At 40.1% G+C, this 22,239-nt stretch overlaps 1 protein-coding gene across 6 annotated transcripts in view; it reads right to left on the bottom strand.

The window, feature by feature from the left end:
- SCN8A (sodium voltage-gated channel alpha subunit 8) overlaps window positions 1-22,239 on the bottom strand; it is a 226,830-nt gene that overhangs the window by 20,446 nt on the left and 184,145 nt on the right. For all 6 annotated transcript variants that reach the window (XM_089652045.1, XM_089652048.1, XM_089652044.1 and 3 more), the window contains 6 exons: window positions 17,718-17,891; window positions 14,594-14,716; window positions 3,824-4,108; window positions 3,520-3,573; window positions 2,480-2,617; window positions 703-807 (listed from right to left, as the gene is read on the bottom strand). In XM_089652045.1, the coding sequence (XP_089508171.1) occupies window positions 703-807; window positions 2,480-2,617; window positions 3,520-3,573; window positions 3,824-4,108; window positions 14,594-14,716; window positions 17,718-17,891 (879 nt within the window). The remainder of the gene's footprint in view (window positions 1-702; window positions 808-2,479; window positions 2,618-3,519; window positions 3,574-3,823; window positions 4,109-14,593; window positions 14,717-17,717; window positions 17,892-22,239) is intronic.

Below are 22,239 nucleotides of genomic sequence, written 5' to 3'. Positions count from 1 at the left end.
CAGCTTAAAGGCATTTCCAAGCTTTTATTTTTTCTTTTTTTCTCTCCTCACTGTACACTATAAAAATATTTGCTACATGCTAACATGCTTACAGGAGGAGATAGAGTAACAGAGAGGAGAGTTCATCAGTCTGCTGCTTCTCAAGCATTGTTTAATCACAGCCTGGGGAATGGAGACATGGTTGTATAACATAACTGCAGAGGGAAAAAAATCAGTGCTCCATGCTGGCATGGATGTGTACACTTCAGGAATGAACTGACAGAAATAGAATCCTTTGACAGATAAAGCAACTCTCCTATGTTTGTTTTAACTGTGTTTTTAGCAGTTTGCCTGGTGTTTTGGGCTAAGTATAACTATAATTTGTTTTTATGGAATACACCAAATATGTCCTCCACTTTTTACACAAATCCTCTTTAGGTTTCCTACACATTTAAATTGGTGTAAAGTAATCAGGATTTTTTTTTTAATCAGAGAAAAGGGACATTTGCAGCACTACAGCTCACCTAATCTGATCAGGTGACAATTTCTATTTCTGGTCCAAAAATATAACATAGGTAACATTAAATTAAAGAGAGTGCTTTAATATTGTACATAAATTTGAAAAAATAATTTTGGCATCAAATCATGAACATAGTCACTTAAAGCAGACCCTAAAGGCACCCTCCCATATAACATAGCATATAAATATGACATGGGCCTTACCAATGGCCTCGGAATGGGTTTCTGAGGTTTCTTTGAGCCCAGTTTCTTCATAGCATTGTAGTATTTTTTCTGCTCTTCTGTCATAAAGATATCCTGACCTCCAAAGTGGAGAGGGAAACAAAAACTGGTTACAACCTATGTAAGTATGACAACTTGGAAAATAGTACATAGCGGATTTCCCACCAGTACCTTAGTGCTAATCTAACCCAACTACCTGCCAAAAGAAAAAAATGGGCCTGATAAATTATCAGCAATACAACATTAAAATAGCGTTGACTGTGACATCTACTGTATATTTGTGCAACAAAAACAATGATTCCCAAATCATGTTCCTGTGAAATGTGACATGTGTGCCAGAAGGGAAACCCCATTTTTACATTTTGTGTGAATCTTGCCATTTGTACGCCATTTAATTGAAATGCTTGCATATTTGTTATGTGCATAGAATAGGTGCATTGGTGTGCCAAGCAGCAGATCGCACAGGAGTAGTAGTTATTAAGCATGATCTATAGATTTGCAGAAAAAAATGGCAGTACTTGCTAGTTTGTCCACCCAAACCTTGATGGATGTTTGCAAACAAAAAGCCAGAAATCTGTCATTTTATACGTATGCAACTTCACCATTTTGCTTCATATAAACTATTGTAACGGCAACAGTATAGTTAATTTACAGTAATTTGGGACAATTTTGCACATAATTTTCCTGACAATTTCTTACTCTTTGCCACTGATAGTTTACCAAGCCAATTACATAGAACCTGACCTCTGTCAATAGCATAATATCAGACAACTAGAAAAAATTATTAATTTGTGCCATACATGCACACTTCTTCTCGTTTTACCCCTTAAAAAATGTTACAAGAACAGAAGAATACCTGCTGGTCTGCGCAAAATACTGTATGCTTCTAACTTCCTTTAGTGAGCTGCTGCACTACAATCCCAAGCAGTTTTGTCAGCCTTAAGTACTCCAGTGATGGACTGCAGAACTCCGTCCTGAAGGAGGTATTCTGTAATCCAGCAGGAAAAAATTGAATTCAATCAGGAAGTGAGGAGCTCACTGGATTTTCGGCAGAATCATCTGGCATTTTTCCTGTATTTGCAACATTTATAAAGAGGCAAAACATGGTGAAACGTGCATGTTTTGCGGAGATGTACAAAATATGTATTGTTACTTTTTTTTAATTATCCCCAGGCAATTTAACCTTGATCTATATATTGGCTATCAACAGTTCTAACTGGTGAGCACGCTGATTTGCCTGAATATATGAAGGCAGATTTGCTCGGTCTGTAGAGAATCATACCATTCTTACACTGTACAATCTATTATTGGCCGCCTTGTGTAAATGTTTGAAGATCAAACAAATCTGCATGAAAGCATTCAAGCAAATACAAAATGCAAATCTGTGTTATTTCCAATTCAAAAACCTAGAGCTGGGCAATGCCTCCCTATATGAATTATTTGTCCCCTAGATATCCTTTACTATAGCATTTCCAGTTATTTATAACAGCATAACAGTGCCTTTCCATTAAATACACAATGCCTCTTCTGTTCCTCTGGATCAACTGTGGGTATAGGATTGTAACTTTTTTTTTTTTAATGGTTGAACTGCATGGATTGTTGTCTTTTTGCAGCCAGACTATGTAACTATGTCCATCAGTGTCAAGAGCTTGATTGCCTACATTTAGAAAGTATTTTTCTATGTTTGATTTTTTTTTAACAAGACATAAAATACATATGATGTTATGCATCACACATAGTATATAGCAGAAATACTTATCTTTTTCTTCTGTTGGTTAAAGTTATCAATGATGACACCAATGAATAAATTAAGGGTAAAAAAAGACCCAAAGATGATAAAAATGACAAAGTAAATATACATATAGATGTTGTCTTCATATTTTGGCTGTTCCGTCACCTAAAACATATTTAAATTATATGTTAATATATAGCCAAAAATGGAAATTAATACTACATAAAAGCTTAAAGTGGTAGTAAAGTGTTGTGTGACAATTTTACCTACAGGTAAGCTTATAAAAAAAGCTTACCTGAAGGTAAAATGAATGTTTCCTAAATGTGCACCGTTTAAGAGATATTCCAGCGAACAGCAGCTGGTGACGTCAACTTCATAGCTCTGTGCCATGAGCGGGAGTGACGTCATTGTGGCGTGGCTATCTGCTGCTAGAGAGAGAGAGACTGAACTCTTTAGATACTGACCATACAGCCATCTAAAAGCCTTATTGCTGTCTGAAGACATGACTGGGACTATTCTCATGTGCACCAGCAGTACAACTGGGTCCCAATGCTCAGCAGATCACGGGTGCATTCTCAGGCTCCTGCAGACTGTCAGTTTAGCTGCCTGCCTAAACCTTGCATGGGCAGGCAGCTACTGAATGACAGGAAGGATCAATGAGAACTACAAGCCATCAGCCGCAAAGGCTGACAGTAGTTGTAGTTCTTCCATTCACATTCCTTGCCCACTGTCACAACAAGGACTCAGGGGGAAGGGGGAGGAACATTCTAAAGAATAGTTTCCTCACCGGATAAACACCTAGGTAAGGAAAACACAGACTACTATCTCCAGTGGTGTAGAGGGATGCACGGTAAATGGCAAAAGGCTGCAGGTTTGGCACAAGGGCTATTCTATGGCTCTATCACACTTATGATATAGGAAATCATGAATCATATATAATCAGCAGCCTCCCAGTGCATTTTATGCACTGAAATCTGACACATTAGGATCAGCAGTTCCTGCAGCTGAGCATAGCACAAAAATGTGTAAAAAGAGACAATATTCACTAGAATTGTTCACATGCTTACCCTCCTAGAGTCTACTGCTGCATACATAATATCCATCCATCCTTTAAATGTAGCCTGAACAGTTGAAATGGAAAAAAAAATATATATATAATCACTTACAGTATACAGACAGGACCACAATGCTATATGTAAAATAGGTGTTAATGTTAGTGATGCAATAAGGGAAATAAGATACAGCAAAAGAAAATCACAAGCAGATACTGTAATCAGAGGTTATCATTCCTTGGCTCTCAGATATGTCAAAAACAAAAGTACTTAACAAAGGCAACCTTTACAAGCAATATACACATAAAAGAGAGCTTACTATTTGAAGCAGTGCAAGATATCCAGCTCCAACGTTGTCAAAGTTAATCTTTACATTTTTCCATCTGACTTCAGTAAAGTTGTTATTTATGAGATAGTCACAGTCTGACTGATTGTTTACATCCTCTATTTGAAATCTGTCTTCAGCTGTCTCATTGTAACAGTAGTAGTATTTGCCAGCAAATAAGTTGACACCCATGATGCTGAAAATCAGCCAAAATATAAGGCAGACCAGCAATACATTCATAATGGAAGGGATAGCTCCAACCAAAGCGTTGACTACAACCTGTGTTGGAAGAAAAGAAGACTGTAGTAAAGTCCATAACCTACTATTGAACAAAGACTTTATATTATGGGAGGTGGGGGAGGGGGTTGATTGGAATTAAAGGCCACTGACAGGTATGCTTTGCTTAAACACGTGAAAGACAGGAAGATTGTTAAACATGAACAGATCCTCTAAACAGTAGATTTCCAAGTCAATGTCTTATAGGCATGATTTTAGAATACATATACCAATAAATTAGTGCCACATAGATTTTTTACAATGCAAAAAATGCTGAAAATGATGATGCTTTGTTGGTACACAGCAGTAAAAGGAACAGGCTTTCCTTGTCAATTTGGCACAGCTCAGGCTTTCTGGAACTTTAAGGCTAAGGATATGGTGATACATACAATAATAACATATATGTTAGGAAATGTTAAAAACCCTCAGAGAGGCTATTTACTGCTATCAGAGTCTCATTGAGGAAATTCTTCTTTCTGCTAATTTGAAATCTACTCTCTCCCTTGCATACTCTATCCAAAACTTAAAAAGCGGGCTGGAATTAATTTGAAGTAGACTTGCAGTTAGTGGCCCTATCTCCTGTAAAGACAATGCAAATCATGGACAATCAAGTAATTTAAGATGACTTATTGCTGGGAAAAGAGCTGCTAACAGACCTTTAGGCCTATGAGGTTCCCAGTCAGAACGTATGCTCCTGGAGATATTATGAGCACTTAGGAAAATCAGTTGGGGGAGGTAGGTGAAAACATCTGAAAAAGTTATACATCCATACGCATTAGATGTGTAAATATTGCAGATAATGAACTTTGGAAGATACCTGGGAAACAAGGCCAAGTTATTAGCTAAGCTTAGAAATACTGGGTGGGTGTACTGCAATCTATTGTTAAATATGGACACCATCTACTCTGAGCTTTTAAAAGAGCTAATGTGTACTAGCATTGGAAAGAGATTCTTGAAGAGTGCTTTAAAGTGGGTTTTTTTTATCATTGAGGCCCCCCCACCATCATGTATTAAAAAAAATGTGCTCAGGTTTTACTTACCCTCTCCATAGTTCCGTGCCATCCACAGCTTCTTCCTCCATTCAGTGCTGTAAGTCTATGTTGAACGACAGCCAGTATAATTCTAACCTTTCCTTTAAGCCTTGGGGGGGGGGGGGTCATTACGCAGTCTGGGCTCACAGTACTGCAAGAGGAATATTCTCCCTCAATCCGTTGCCGTTGAAAAAAAGAAGCTCCAGGTGGGCTTTGTGGTGGTTGGGATGTACAATGTATATGCAGCGATTTTTAGCCAAAGTTCCACTTTAATATAATTCCTGCACAAAGGATCTCTGTGATCTGTGCCCATCATTTTGATTGGATAGCAAAATAAATGCTAGTAACCTTTATGCTGTGATTCTGAATTGCTTTTGTTGTCATACCAATAAACTTATTATCAATCCTTGATAACTTCTTGTTTCAGGTGTGGTGGAGCTTTGATGAGTAAAGGCAAAGGGTAACATAATAGAAAACTATAGAGAGAGCTGAGGGCTACACAAGGCAAATGCCCTTGTGCATAATGCCGTAACAAGGTTGTTGCTGTGTTGAAAAACTCCATGTGACAATAATTTACCTGCAGGATGTGTTTTCCTTATTCATATATATTCATATCGGCAAGTGGCCTTTAGAGGGATATTCCAGGGTTAGCAGATAACCTTTACTAAGCATTAGAGGTGGGTAGTGTTAAAAAGGCCATATTGGTGGATACACAGGTCATATAAATATATATATATATATATCAGGCAGCCAGCTGAGCATGCATGTTATGCAAGCTCAAATTGTAAAAGCCATATTCCCTCCTTTTTAACACTGAAGAGACATGTTTTGGTTCATATTTTGAGTCATTGCTAAGAATATTTAGCTATCCCTTTTTGCATACAAGTGAAAATATACAGCTCACTGCTTTCATTTAAGAAAGGCAAGCTACAATCTGCACAGGCAGATGATACTCATGAATATTAAATAAACAGTGAATTATATTTTTTTTTAAGAGCGCAGGGTCCAGCATCACATGCAGCAACTTAAGGCCTGATGAAGGGAGATTTTTCTTAAACACCAAAATGGGTTTGTCATTATGTTCAAAGTCATGACGTTTTGACTCTTACTTTGGATCCTAAGGACCAGTTGTGTGAATCTGATTGGTGGCCGTACTCATAGCTGTTATTTCAAACTTTCATATTCCAACAATCAGTTGACATACAAAAGACTACTTTACATTTTTAGGGAAACAATCATATAATATTTCAGGCACTTTTAGAACAAGGATAAGAAAAAATGCTGGTTTCTAGTGTTGGAGACTCTTGTGGCAACATCTCATACCATCCTGTTTCATTCTGAAACAAAATATAGCAGTAATGCCTTTGGGTTGGAGGATGTTTTGGGACCTCCAGCTGATAATGAGGATCCCTGAGCATTTGTTGAACAATCTTTAAATAAAGCCCAACTCCACCCATTTTTTTTAAAGTTTTGGATAGAGTGAGGAAGGTTTAGAACCTTTTTGGGTTTTTATTGCTAGAGAGTTTTTCTTCATAGTTTATTAATATGAAACAAAACAAGAAGTGAGGGGAACTGGTGTCTCAAAACAGGAAACAAAATCATCAACCATTCCTCACTCTTAAAAAAAGTTTTTGTTGTTTGTATTCCTGCTGGGGAGATTTTCCAAACTTTTTCTGTCCCTCTGTCACCAGGATAGAAGATGTGGTGAAAACTCTCCAACTGGGACACAGGCCACACAAAAACCTAAGTTTTAAACCCTTTCCAATTCTATTTAAAACGTTAAAAAATGTTTTGGCATGCCATGGGCTTTCATTTTTAATGCCAAGTTAAGTTATCCTTAGCACTCAAACATTTTTATAGTGATTCAAACACTACAGCTTTGAAAATTACTTTATCACCTATGTACCAGCAGTTGAATTTGGGTTTTACACAAGTTGTGGCTTTGCTATTGAAGACTTCAACAAAATGGTGGCTGTCTGCACATAGACACAGATTCCCTTTTGCATAAATGTGAATGAAATTGGTAAAAGATGGCTTTAGCTCCTGTTCTCCACTTGTAAAGAACTCCTCCATGAGAAGGGGAGACTCATTTCCACAACATAATTGTGTAATAACTTGAAATTACCTCATGCATTCATACAATAAATATGTTATGGTACTGTGGTAAATGAGTTGCAGTGGGTTATTTTACTTTTCTAATATGTGTTTTTATGATCGGATGCAGGTCTTAAATGTTTTTATAATGTTTGTATTAAAAATTGTGATAAATTTTAAATGGTTGTGTTCTTCCTCGTGTCTGTAAAGTCCGATGAGTATTTTTACTTTTTTCGTGGTAGTGAGATGAGGAGCTGAAGCCATCTTATACCCATCTCATTCACATTTATGCAACAGGGAGTCGGTGTGTGTGTGCAGACTGCCACCATTTTGTTGACATCTACTAGAGCCTGACAAGCTAAAACCTGTCTATCTTACACCAGTCTTTTCACATGATGATCCGACTGACACGGGTTTTGGGGGCATTTGAGTAGTATTATTTTCATTGTTTTGCTATTAAAGAGTTGCTTAATATCTATTAATACATTAGGATCCAATCATGATATGAAATGTAATAAAAGGTGTGTGCCAATAATAACATCAAATAATAACAATGCTGTAGTCTACAGCTACATTGCTGAATAGTCAACCACACATTGAAAAGATCTTTCCCCAGCCCTGAAGCCCTAAGAGGGAACATGGCTTTTATGTGATTTTGTGCATTGGCAGTTAATATATCGCATGCATGTTTCACTGCATTAATACCACTTACAAAACAAACTGAAGAGACATGGTAGTTCTTTCCAAGAGCAAGTTAACATGAAGCTGAGAATGCAAAGAACTACGGTACATGTAATGATTCAAAGCTTGCACTACACATGCTTTCTATCATTCGCTCATGGGGTTTAAACTACCTAGCAATACTGTGTGAGGTAATATGAAGGGTATAGAATATATATAGTAATGAGACCTAATTTCAAGCTGTGAAAAAATGTCTAAAGTGTATCCATCTTTCCTTAGAGAGGGCCCCAGGAAAATGGAAAATCCCCACTGAAAATTCTGTCTGTGTAGTATATAGAGGCATATTACTTCCTGCAAGCTCCATGGTTGCTTTGGGAACATACAGCTGCAAATATAGATTACACTTGCTGCTGGATAAATCTGGTATTGTTTTGTATCAATAAAATACACTGGCTATCTAATGAAACCACTATTTACTGATAGCAATCTAGTCTACCAAATAATACAGTGTTGGTCTTATTGTTTGCATAGATTCTGTGAAAGATGGTGAACCTCCTTTTTTCTTGGAATATACCTTTTGGACCTCTTCTCAGTTCAAATTAACAATGCTTAGTGCTTTAATGCATCACTTAAATCAGGGCCGTCTTTAAAATTGATTGGACCCTGGACAAAACTTTTTTTGGGTCCCCCTAGCTACCACCACCCCCTCAGCCCCCCATTCTGAAGCATACAATAAATAGCAGCTAGACTCAAAATCAGTTTACTGCAGCAGAACAGGCAGCAATTGGTTGACAGAGGGTAAAGCATATCATTACTGCTCACTGACTGGTTCCTAGAGGTTACAGCATGCATTACGACTCACTGATCAGTTGCTAGAGCTTACAACACATAATTTCTGCTTATGGATTGGTTGTTAGATTTTACTGCACATCATTACTGCTCACTGATTAATTGCTAGAGGGTACTGCACATCTTTACTGCTCACCCATTGGTTCTTAGAGGTTACTGCACATCATTACCACTCAAAGATTGGTTGCTAGAGGTTACTGCACTTCATTACTGCTCACTGATTAGTTGCTAGAGGTTACTGCACATTACTGCTCACTGATTGGTTGCTAGAGGTTACAGCACACAATCTCCTCCCTTCCTGCATACCACAGACTGCGGAGGGGACAAGACGCACCAATAGACAGAAAATTCTAGAACTTGTTATTAGAAATGAGCATAGCAGAGAATACACAACTATGAAGGTTGACTGAGTGCAGGTAGGAACAGAGCCCAATGTGAGCAGCGTCTCCAAGCATGGGCTGCCAGGGTATTTAAAGAGTGCAGGGTTGAAGAGGGCACTAAGTACAGACTGCAGGGTTGAGGGGTGCACTTTGTACAAAGTGCAGGGTTTAGGGGTGCGCTGTTTACAGAGTTAAGTGTTGAGCTGTGTATGCAGTGTCGAATTGAGGGGTGTTATATGTATGCAGTGCAGGGTTGAGGGGTGTGCTATGTATGAAGTACAGCGTGCAGGGCTCAGGGGTGCGCTGCGTACGGAGTGCAGGGTTGAGGGGTGCTCTATGTACGGAGTGCAGGGTTGAGGGGTGCTCTATGTACGGAGTGCAGGGTTGAGGGGTGCTCTATGTACGGAGTGCAGGGTTGAGGGGTGCTCTATGTACGGAGTGCAGGGTTGAGGGGTGCTCTATGTACGGAGTGCAGGGTTGAGGGGTGCTCTATGTACGGAGTGCAGGGTTGAGGGGTGCACTGTGTACAGAGTTCGGGTTACACTGTGTATGGAATGCAGGGTTGAGGGGTGTGCTGTGTACGGAGTGCAGGGTTGAGGGGTGCACTATGTACGGAGTGCAGAGTTGAGGGGTGCCTGTGTATGGAGTGCAGGGTTGAGGGGTGTGCTGTGTACATCCAAGTCCAGAAACACACACTCAGGCACTGACACATACTCAGACACTGACACATATACACGCACACACACACATGCACATACAAGCACACATACACACACCCCCAGAAACACACACACACATACAAACACACAGCCACACACACACACATACAAACACACACACAGCCATACATACACAGACACACACACAGCCATACATACACAGACACACACACAGCCATACATACACAGACACACACACAGCCATACATACACAGACACACACACAGCCATACATACACAGACACACACACAGCCATACATACACAGACACACACACACACTTATACACGCACACTCAAACACACATACACACTCAGACACACACACTCAGGCACAAACACACATACACACACACACAAACACACACACTCAGGCACAGATACACTCGGACACAAATACACACACAGACATACACACACCACATACACACAGAAACACACACTTAGACACACAGACTGACTGAGAAATACACAAACACACACTGAGACGCTAACACATATACACACACATGCACATACAAGAACACAGAAACATACACACACACAGACAGACAGGAACACACACACACAGACAGGAACACACACACACAGACAGGAACACACACACACAGACAGGAACACACACACACAGACAGGCACACACACACACACACAGACAGGCACACACACACAGGCACGAAACACACACACACAGACAGACAGGCACACACACAGACAGACAGGCACACACACAGACAGACAGGCACACACACAGACAGACAGGCACGCACACACAGACAGACAGGCACAGACAGACAGGCACACACAGACAGACAGGCACACACAGACAGACAGGCACACACAGACAGACAGGCACACACAGACAGACAGGCACACACAGACAGACAGGCACACACAGACAGACAGGCACACACAGACAGACAGGCACACACACACACACACACACACACACACACACAGACAGGCACACACACACACACACACACACACACACACACACAGACAGGCACACACACACACACACACACACACACACAGACAGGCACAGACACACACACACACACACACAGACAGGCACAGACACACACACACACAGACAGGCACAGACACGTACTCATATACGCACACACTCACGCACACTCAGATGCACACACATTTTTCACAGTGGGGCTGCAGAGCAGTACTTACAGTGTGTCTGTGCAGACTGCCAGTGAGGAGAAGCTTTTGCCTGTTTGGATTCCCCGCCCCCTCCCTCCTCTGCTCTCCTATAGAGATCAATGTGTAGAGCAGGGAGGGTTGTGAGTGGCCACCAGGAGAAGAGCGCAGTGCTTCTGTATTTACAAGTGACAGAAGTGAGCAGTGCCAGAGGTGGCGGAATTAAGGTTGATCAAAAAACCCTGCCAGGCAGTGCGAGGTCAGGAGGCAGCTGCTTTGGGCCCCACAACAATGACTGGGCCCTGGGCAGCTGCCCCTTTTGCCCCACTTTAAAGACGGCCCTGATTTAAACTCATACATGGGTCTTATCTGTGTAAATCGTAATCAACACTCTTTAAAGAAATCAGTAGCACTGTCCAGTACAACATTTTGTATCTTCTACATTTTTCTGGCTACATGACTACCTTTGGATCGCTGTGTGTAAATCTAGTAGCACAAATTAAGTTTGGAGCCTTAGAGCTTACTAAGAGATTACAAGACTTTGTATGGTTTAAGGATCTAATAGGGCATTCTGGTTTAAATTAATTAGATCACATGACTGGCAAAAAGGGGTAGATCCTGTACAAAGAAGTTTTTAAGGTGATGGTAAAAGGCATAAAGCAGAACGGAATGATCAAGGATGTTGGCACTGTCATTTTAAAATGCAATAGTGAACTAAGCAATCAGTCAAAAAATATTACAGATGGGTTGGGTCACATAGATTATCTTGAGTATAGCTAGTTTCTCTCCAGATAATAAAGTGTTTTTCAATTACCTCTATTAAATCTAGTAGCATCCACTCAACATGTACAAACATGCTGTATTCTACACACTAACAGTATCATGATGTGCCTCATCTGTATTTGAGAAATTTATCCTACACAAGTTTTATTAATTCAGCTCTTGACAGAAAATTACATGTAGCTAGTTTTCCACTTACTGTAGTGTATTTTAATTGATAAACTGATATAAAAAGTATTGCGTAGAAATGCAAACAAGTTATTTCTACACAACCACAATTTCCTTTCGCAGTTTCCAAATTTAGATGTATTTGCCGTACTGAATCCTTGTAAGATGTCTTAAGATGTTATAGGACTTCAAGTACATTAAAATCTCTGTTTCATAAGATAATAAATAATCTCTATATATTATAAAGTCCTGTACTACTGTACAGCACAAATTAACTATAGGAAATGAGCACAACTCAATTATAAGTCCTTCCATATTTTGTGGTCATTACAAAGAGCCTGTTGTCACAAGTTAGCCTCTTTTGTGTTTCTTCTTACCTCCTTGCTGCTCTTGATTCTGGTGTGTTTGTCTGTGCTCACCTGTGGGCGTCGTCTGCTATTCCCTGGGTTTTATGTCCTTCCCTTTCATCACTTCCTGTCCCGCCTCCTAGTTGGTTTGTCTATTTAAGACATGCTCAGTCTGTCTCACGTTGCCTGCGCAACGTGTTGTTGGAGCTCCCTTGTGGGCTACAGAGAAGTCTTTATAGTCTGTGTACTGACCCTGGCTTTGTTCCTGACATTGCTAGTTTTCTGCCTGTCCTGATCCCGGCTTGCCTACAGGATTTCCTGTGTCTACTTCTGTTGTACCCTGCTCCCGCTAGCAGTCTCCTCTTCCTCAGCTGGGGGCCGCGACCTCGTCCCAGCCTGCTCCAAGTCCATCCCCACCATCAGGGGCCCTGGTGAACAAGCAAGTTGGGGCTTAGACTCCTTGCCCTGGGGAACCCCAAGTTGTGGATCAAAGAGCTCACTACACATGTGCTGACAGTTTGCTCAGGCCAAGTGAGACAGACTGAGCAGGTCTTAAATAAAAAAAAACAGCTAGGAGGCGGCCCAGAAAGTGATGAAAGGGAAGGACATAAAAACCAGGGAATAGACGATGCCCACAGGTGAGCACAGACAAAACACACATGTGAGAAATCAAGAGCAGCAAGGAGGTAAGAATAAACACACAAGAGGCTGCAGGCTAACTTGTGATACCTGTGGTCCCTGTTGTAGTTTTTATGTATTTTATGTTATAGCGAATACAACAAAAATCTAACCAATGACTGCATTAGGGGACAGGTGAACCAGCTCATCAGCATATCCGTTTGGATGGAGTGATCCTTTCACTGGAACACTGCACTAAATATTTAAAGAAATGTTTTCATTTTTTTTAATTAAATCATTTTTATGACTAACAGAATGAGTACTTAAGGGAGCATAGTACCTTCATATCACCAGCAATTGAGTACCTGCCAATTTATTCAGCATAAGCAAAAAGATGGACTTCTGTCCCCTTTTCTCTGTTAAGCTAAAGGAACTAAATTGGAATCCCTTAAAAAAAACTTTATACATTACTTGGAAAGGGATTACCTGTGATTGGAAAAGTGACACTTATTGCACATAAATCATTGTGCAATTCCATTATTATACAAGAATGTTTTTAGAAAGCTCTTACTGGACCTTGTGAAAGGGTTGGAAATAGGAATGTGAAGGTGCCAGCATTGCACCCTTTTATTTTTCATATACTATTGTAGTCCATGTATGGGAAAACTGCAACTGCAAACAATGAATAATGATCATGAAACAGCATCTATTGAAACAGTTGGTTTACTTTGGGTTATTAAGCTATTTACACATTGAAGCTCTATTTCAATAGAGACTAAACTGCTTGTAAACAGTATACATGAGGAATACTGACTTTTCCACTAATTAGTATGTTTATACTTTCATTTTAAGGGGCTCAGAATATAATTTTCCTAAATATGAGCTTCAACTTCTAGTTTAGTTCTACTTCTTAGTCTGGTCTATCTGTAACCAGTAATGTTATATGTACATTTGTCAAAGTTTACAGTTTTATGGACATGCTAATAAGTATGATACTGCTGTCGTTTTTTCTAAATATTATTAGGAAGAATAAGAAGACACGGCTCCAATGATCTGATAGTGTTCCTTCAGCCACAGTGATGGGACAGGGCGCCATAAAGCATAGAAAGAAGTGGGAGGAAGTGAAAAAGCTTTGCCATCAGACAAGCTTCCAGTCTTTGTAAGACTGGACCGAGAACAACAAGGTGCAGCAAGATGAATTAAACCAAAAATGTCATATGTCATTTATTTGATAAACAGGAATATAATACTGTCTCTCTTGGACACAAACTAGGTTAGTCAAATTTCTTCTATGAATACCCACTTACCAGGAAAATATATCAAAAGCTAGAAACATCACTTGGTAAAGGGTTCAAATTCTTCTTTTTTGCACCTGGTGATTCTCCCTATAGATATATAGCAGGGAAACCCTCTGGGTGCTGGAGACAAGCCAGGCCAGATGAGAACAGCGAATGTTACAATGTACTACAAATGATATGTCATTTTGGGCCAGTATTAATGTGATGAGGCAGCTGAATGCGTCTCCCTTGTTTGAGCAGAGGGTGCAGGGATAAGGAGGTCAGCAGCTGCATCATGAATTTTGAATCTCAATCCGGTTTGATCAGTTCTAGCATGCTTTAAACTGCTCCGTATGCATGCAGAAGGATCAGCTGCTTTCAGCATCTTACCCTCATCCCTTCAAATCGTGACAAGGCTCTTAGGGGTCTCAAAGCTCTTAAGGTCCTAAGGGACTTAATGGCACCTAGTTCCGAGTAGCCCAGGGCATTAGCTATAAGGCTTACTAAAGAGACCTACACAGAAACAGAAAAGCAAAGAGAGGTTCCAGACTGTTAGAGTCAAAGCCTAACACTGATTGAACAGCCTGGATTCATGGCTGGGACCTCAGCTGTCTAAATCACTTGACAGAACCGACCTGGAAGGAAACATGGTTGAAAAGGTATTAGAACGAGAAGGAGAAAAACATGAAAGTGAAGCAGAACCACACGGATAGACAGCAGTGGGGGTCTATTCAAGGCGGGGCTGACAAAATTCTTACCCTTGCCCTTCACCGTCTGCTGGATACAGCTGCTTCCACTAAATGAAGCCAGACAAATTAAAAGGTACCTGTGAGAAAGAATACAAATAAACATATACAGCACATGCCTTCAACAAATACGTCATCTGGAAACTAAAGTCATGTATTGGAGTGGCTAAGATTGTGCCATGATTGGTCTTACTCTCTGTGTCCTGGTGTGTTTTTATAATTATTTAATGGATAATAGGGCGATGGTTTTCACGAAGGGTCTCAAACATGCAGCTGTCCTTGAAAAATACAATATAAATGTTAATGAGTAACCAAGACATAACAAAATTCATGGGGAAGGAACAATGTAGTTAATCTGTTAAGGAGCACCAGCTAATAACTTTATTGAATTTAAGTATGAAAGTAATTTTTCAGGTTAATGAAAGTTTCAGCCCTTCTTCTTGCCCCTCTAAGGAGTGATTTCACAGTGGGAACTGATTTGATCTACAGTTCCATCTACAGGGTATACATGGTATTCTGGCCCATCAATTTAGATGTTAGTGCCTTATTGCTGTTTCTTGCAAGGGGCATGTTTTCATGTGGGAATAGTCCAAATTAGAACATGGAGGGGTCAGATACATGTATCCTTATCTTGGAAATCTTACTAAATGGGTTTACTGAAAAGTCACACATTTTGCAGATTCATTTTATTTTACTATATAGACAACTCCAAGGTGCCCAAATAGAAGTCTTTCACTTCTAAATAAGTAAACATGTTTCTTTCTAATGGGCTGGGCACAGTATATTCAGTGAAGGGCAAAACCTGTAGGCTATAACAAACACATAATACAAAGTTATCAAAGTCATTAGAAAAGTAACTTGGTTATGCCATGAACTCCAGTTGAGTGGTTGTAATCTTGCTTGTTACATATCCCATAGTATTAGTAAAGATAGAAATAACCTTTGTTGTTATTCCACTTACTTCAGCAAAGGGCTCTCAAGTGTTACATGGTTACAGCATATGTGCATAACAATCATTAGCTACCTTTGTTTTCTTTGTTTAATCTCTTGCTTGGCAATTAATTATTACATATTGAGAAATAAATATGCAGCGCTTAGAAAATTAAATATGAACAAACAGAAACATGAGCAGCATAACTGCATGACAAATTCAGTCCATATTGCATGGTGCGATAAAGTGACAGGTGCAATTGTCCTAATAGTTCATGTTCAGAGAAATTCGTGACTCTTGTGATCTCGTGATTTGTACAAATAATGCACTAACCAGATAGCGCAATCAAAGCGCATGGAGCAATTAAGACCCGCTCCTGGTGCTCTGGACTTGTAATATTAGGAGGATGTCATCTGTAGGTTTGGCCACCAGATGTCATCAATCCAGGTATATAGGTAAGTCATCAACCAGAAAGATCATCAGCGGGGGAGGGGGTGATCATGCATCATTCCCAGATGGACGGAACCTTCAAAAGCGGGCTCCCATATCATAGATGAGACCCAGAGAAGCCTCTGATAGTGTAGTACGTTTATTAAATAAAAACTTACTCCCTTAGGGAGGTGCCCTTGACCTGTGTATACATACCACAAAGCCATCCTGATTGACACCCTGGTGGCCTGACCTTACTTTGATGTAAGTTTTTTCCTTTATTGTATCTGGTGTAAGTTTTTATTTAATAAACGTACTACACTATCAGAGGCTTCTCTGGGTCTCATCTATGATATGGGAGCCCGCTTTTGAAGGTTCCGTCCATCTGGGAATGATGCATGATCACCCCCTCCCCCGCTGATGATCTTTCTGGTTGATGACTTACCTATATACCTGGATTGATGACATCTGGTGGCCAAACCTACAGATGACATCCTCCTAATATTACAAGTCCAGAGCACCAGGAGCGGGTCTTAATTGCTCCATGCGCTTTGATTGCGCTATCTGGTTAGTGCATTATTTGTACAAATCACGAGATCACAAGAGTCACGAATTTCTCTGAACATGAACTATTAGGACAATTGCACCTGTCACTTTATCGCACCATGCAATATGGACTGAATTTGTCATGCAGTTATGCTGCTCATGTTTCTGTTTGTTCATATTTAATTTTCTAAGCGCTGCATATTTATTTCTCATGTTTCTATCTGGGTCCCAAGGTTACCTTTTATGCTAGCTGCTTCACTTATGCATTCCCAGCGCTCTATTACCTACTTATATAAATATTACATATTATACCTGTTAAACTATGTTTGGGAAACCACTGTCATATTTATTTGTTATAGCGGTCATATCCATATATCTGTGGTTCTGTTTAGAATCTGGGACACCTCAGCGTATCCCTTCTTAATTCACACACCTACAGCCTCTAGGAAAGCCTTCCACCCCATCACCTACCCTCTGTTAGAAGAGTTTTCTGTGCAGATAATTCGCTGACTTCCTTTTTGTGGTGCTGATTAATAACCCATCTTTAAATAATCAAGGACCTCTTTGCAACTGAGATGAAATGACAAATGCCTTTGATTGCTCTTGGACAGAGGAACAAGAATACTAAGCCCTTCTATCAGCACTGAAACAATCGTATTGGGCAATGCCACTAACAGCTTCAAAGTATTTACAGTGTAGACTTTCAATGAAAGATAAGAAGCCACATTAGAGGACTGTAGTGTTTCAGTTATATGAAAGGGTACACAGAGGAGTCTTTCCACAATAGAATAAAGAAGGCAGGGAACATAGTAAACCTAGAAAGACAATGTTCATCTCAGTAAAATCATAAATTAATACATACATCAACAATGAGGAAGTCCAGCCAGCACCAGGCATTTGTGAAAAACTTGACAAATCCATAAGCCAGCCACTTCAATAACATCTCCAAGATGAAAATATAAGTAAAAACTTTGTCCGCATACTCGAGAATTGTTCTGATGGTTTTGCGCTGTTCTATGTAGATGTCTTCAAAAGCCTATCAAACAATGGAAAATTCCAATAACATTCTTAACTGTTTATTTATTGAAAGACATTAGATCTATAAAATAGGTGCACATGCATAAAATGATATTGCCACAATACATGGAGGGTCAGTCAATAGGTCTCATGGAAAAAACTGTTAGGCAAGATATCAAACAAGTTGGGAAAGCATGTCTGATTTTATTATATCTGTCGATAGATAAAGCCAGAGGTAGCAGGCATCTTAACATTTTCAGGAGAAGTGTTCAGCAATGGCAGCTCATATATTGCTCTAGGTACAAGACACCTTTAAATAGGATAATATTGTTTTAAAAAAACACAGTGGCTAAATGGTTAGCACTTCCGCCTGGCAGTACTAGGGTCATTGGTTCGAATCCCAGCCATGGCACCTCCTGCCTGGAGTTTGCATGTTCTCCCTGTGCCTGCTTGGGTTTCCTCCCACACTCCAAAGACATGCTGGTAGGTTAATTGGATCCTGTCTAAATTGGCCCTAGTATGTGTATGTATGAATGTGAGTTAGGGCCCTTAGATTGTACGCCCCTTGAGGGTTAGGGACTGATGTGAATGTACAATATATATGTAAAGAGCTGCGTAAACTGACAGCGCTATATATGTATCTGTAATAATAAATAAAAAAAACAGCTGCAGTAACTGAACATAGTCTATTAAGAAGTTCACATATTTCTTTCTCATCAATTAATGGACACAGGCATTCTTAGACTGTCAGTTATACTGCCACCTTCAGGATAAATAGACACTTACAACAAAAACTATTGTCTAGAACAGCCTTTCTCAACCAGGGTGCCTTGAGGTTTCTTCAGGGGTGTCTTGGCAAAATGTCTAAAAATTGCCCAAAACTTGTATACAAGCCAGTGGGTGGAACAAGCCTACCTTTTAGTTACACAAAGCCACAGGTTTTCATTGTGAACCATTACGACCTTCTAGCTGCCAGTGTCTTGACAACCAATGACATCAGTTGATAAGGAGCACAGCATCCTAGTTTGACCCCCCCCTGCCCCTCTCCATCAGTGCTGGGGTCACATTAGCTCAGTGATGGAGAAAAACTGAGGGAGAAGAGAAACACTGGAATACTAGTCAGTACCAGTGTGCAAAAGTGTATTTGCTTTGGAAGAATAAATCACCTCTAATGTTGGGTGTCCTACATGTGTGGGTGTTGCATTATATAAAACTATTAGAATAGTTTTTCACATTTTAAAATGGATGCCCTATTAAAATTATGAACAGTCTTGAGGCACCCCATAAATTGAAAGGGTGCCTCGGGACTGTCCATAATTTGAAATGGTGCCTCGGGACTGTCCATAATTTGAAAGGGTGCCTTGACTGAGAAAAGTTGAGAAACACTGATCTAGAACAGAATAACCCCACCCACAACCATCATGCCTCAATTGTTTGCTGGTGTGGAGAGTGGACATGTTTTATTCTCTGTTCTCTAATTGTTTGGAAGATATTCTACTGTTAACAGCTGGTGGTAGAATTCTGAAAATGTTAAATCCTGGAGGATTCAGGAGATTTCTTATGAAGTTATGAACCCATAGCTGAGACAGGTTTCCCATCCCTGTCTCTGCAACTCACTATTGTGAGAGACTAGCAGGCTTATGCTGTGTTGATGCTTGCTCTGTTTAGGTACTGGAACTACATACGTGTTATTTGCTACAAAAGCAACTGTGGCTGACTGGCCATTCTGGGGAGTAAAAATTATCCTTTTCCTTCTTTCCATGCATATGCTGTATGTACTTTGCAAGCTGGCCACATGAAAACTTCTCTTTATTTCTGCTAGGGTTATACAAGGGGTACTGTTAGAGTTTTATGTCTTCCCTCCTCATCAGTTGCAGTTAATGGAGAAGCTCTAATGCAGAAGGGAATATATTGGAACATGAGGGAGTGCGCCAATACTCTATGCTTGCTCTCATAGTAAGGAAATTAAGTTACATCTGGAGAAGGACTGGGATGAGCAATGATAAGCAGTACATTTGCTTTACACTTGTTGTCTCTTCCATCAGAGCAGACCACAGTCATAGTGTACTTCTATGCTAATATAGGCTAAGTAAAAGATCGCAGCCAGGTTGTGTTTGGGGAGTTTAGTTTTATAGTCTTTCCTGGTTCTATTGTGAATTTTTTGTAAGCAGTTTTCCCCCATGCCCTGACACAGTTGTTAACAGTGCTTCACTTCATCACTATCAGCAAGCAGCGAATTCCCTTCCCAAAATGTAATTTTTGTGGGCACGACACTGGCCAAAGCCCCGTTACAAGCCTCCTCATTGCCTTAGCTATTGTAGTACATCTGGGCAGCCGAGGGATTTCTTAGATTGCTTTGCTGCACTTTAATCTCTGGTGAAGAGAAATGGGACTCTATACCCTCTCTGAAGGAAGAATCATTTAGACTGATTTTGGTCTATGAAATTTACACCCACGTTTAAGAGTTTATTTCTCCTTACTGCAACCAGGGCCAGGACAAGGTGTGGGCAGAAGGGGCTTGCCGCCCAGGGCAAAGTGGGGGGGGGGCTTACTGCACTCAAGCTCTAGGGCAGTGGTTGGTAAACAGGGCCAGGCTGTAGTTTCATGTCTGCTTTGGCAGTTACTGCTGTAAAAATCAAGAAAATGGCCATGAATGTACAGAACACACGGCATGAAATCACGGACAGCTGGTGCATGGGGGTAGTGAATGGGCACACCTATTCTATGGCATGCACTAGGAGTGGGAGAGATGGAGCAGTTCAGCATCTTTGCCCAGGGCACTGAACAAACTTGTCCTGGTTCTGATTGCTGCAATCAGTTTTACCCTTTAAATTAGCACTAATGTATGTGGTGAACATCAAGGATGTGCACCTGCATGAACTTTTCTTTCCAGCGAATTTAAATTTCTCACCTTTTTCTGTGGGCCCTTTACTACCAGTTCTTGGTGCTGGGCATGCTGCTGATGCAAGGGACTTGGTCATTGGAGGAAGTTTATCTCCTGATCAACATTCTGGAACATAGGGTGATTTCGCTGTCCATGCAGCCTTGAATCTGATTTGAATTCAGTTCGACAACATCATGACGGTCACATACATCAATAGTGGCCTTATCCTGCATTCTGCAAGGCATTTTTTTTCTGGTCTTGCCCAGGTGGTGTTGAGGCCATGATGTCCATTTTCTCTTAAGGTAGTTCTGCCTCTCACCTCAACCTTTCTTCCGTGGTGTACTCCTGTCCCTCTTTCTAACTGCAGTTCACCATTATGAAAATTCCCTCCATTCTCTGTATGTGTTCTAAAGTATGAGAATCTTTAAAAAGTATGAGAATCTTTAAAAAGTATGAGAATCTTTCAGTCATTTCTTCTTCAGGAAACCTTATTCTTTTCATATTCCAGATGGCCTTCATAAGGGTACACCAGCTTCTCCCTCCACCATTTCTAGGTGACTCAGGCAGAACATCATGCAAACTTATGATTTTTAAGAATCAGGTTCCATCCTTTCCAGTTAAGATGCATTTTACCAGAACTCTGAATGTGTCTTGCGCTTTTTGACATCAAGCAACATTTCCCAATTTTCAGGGCTCTCTCCAAATTGAAGCATGATGGTTGTGGGAGGGGATGTCCAGTGCCTGACAACTTTTTTTTTTTTGCTGCCATTTCTCCAGTAGGTGACAGTATACCCATCAATCTAAGAATTATTGGTCCCTCAATAGACTGAGAGGATTTTATGTTGAGTAAAAAAAATTCTATTTCTCCATGAAAAGACATGTATAGCCATTTGTAACAAGACTTACTTGAATCCACTGCATTGTTTCTTATTTCAGACTTAGGCTTACTAAAACACTAAAGCACATACCCCTCTCAAAATATTCAAACAAAGCACAGGGTTTGTAAATGGAATTGTAAACATTTGAGCAACAAAACTTTGACAAAACAGGACAATAAAAAGTTTAAAATACTGTAAATGTTCACCTTTACATAGAAATATTACAAAATACCACGCATGCAACAAAATGCTCCCTAGCACTACAACCTCTTGCAAATAAGTGTATACAGGAAAAACACTTCTTTTTGGTCAAGCATCCAATCATATTCTGTCTTTGTTTTAATAGCATTTTAGGATAAGGTAAAGAATTTAGCTGATTGATCACTATTTATAACAAGACCTTCATTTAAAGGGAAAGTTCAACTTTGACATTTGCAAAAAAAACCCATACATTACAGTTGCCTCAGTACATTAACATGCAGTCCTAAGTTTTTTGTCTAATAATGCTTACTTTTCAAGTTGTTTCCATTAGGCTCCCCTCTCTGTCCTTCCTAGATGCCATGTACCAACTGTAGGAAGCACAGCCCACAGCACCCACCACCCAT

Source organism: Staurois parvus, unplaced genomic scaffold (genome assembly GCF_062004578.1).
Source record: "Staurois parvus isolate SC_StPar_1 unplaced genomic scaffold, SC_StPar_1.0 ptg000669l, whole genome shotgun sequence".
NCBI lineage: Eukaryota > Metazoa > Chordata > Amphibia > Anura > Ranidae > Staurois > Staurois parvus.
Note: the sequence above shows the minus strand (reverse complement) of the source record. Positions and strands in the feature narration are given on the sequence as shown.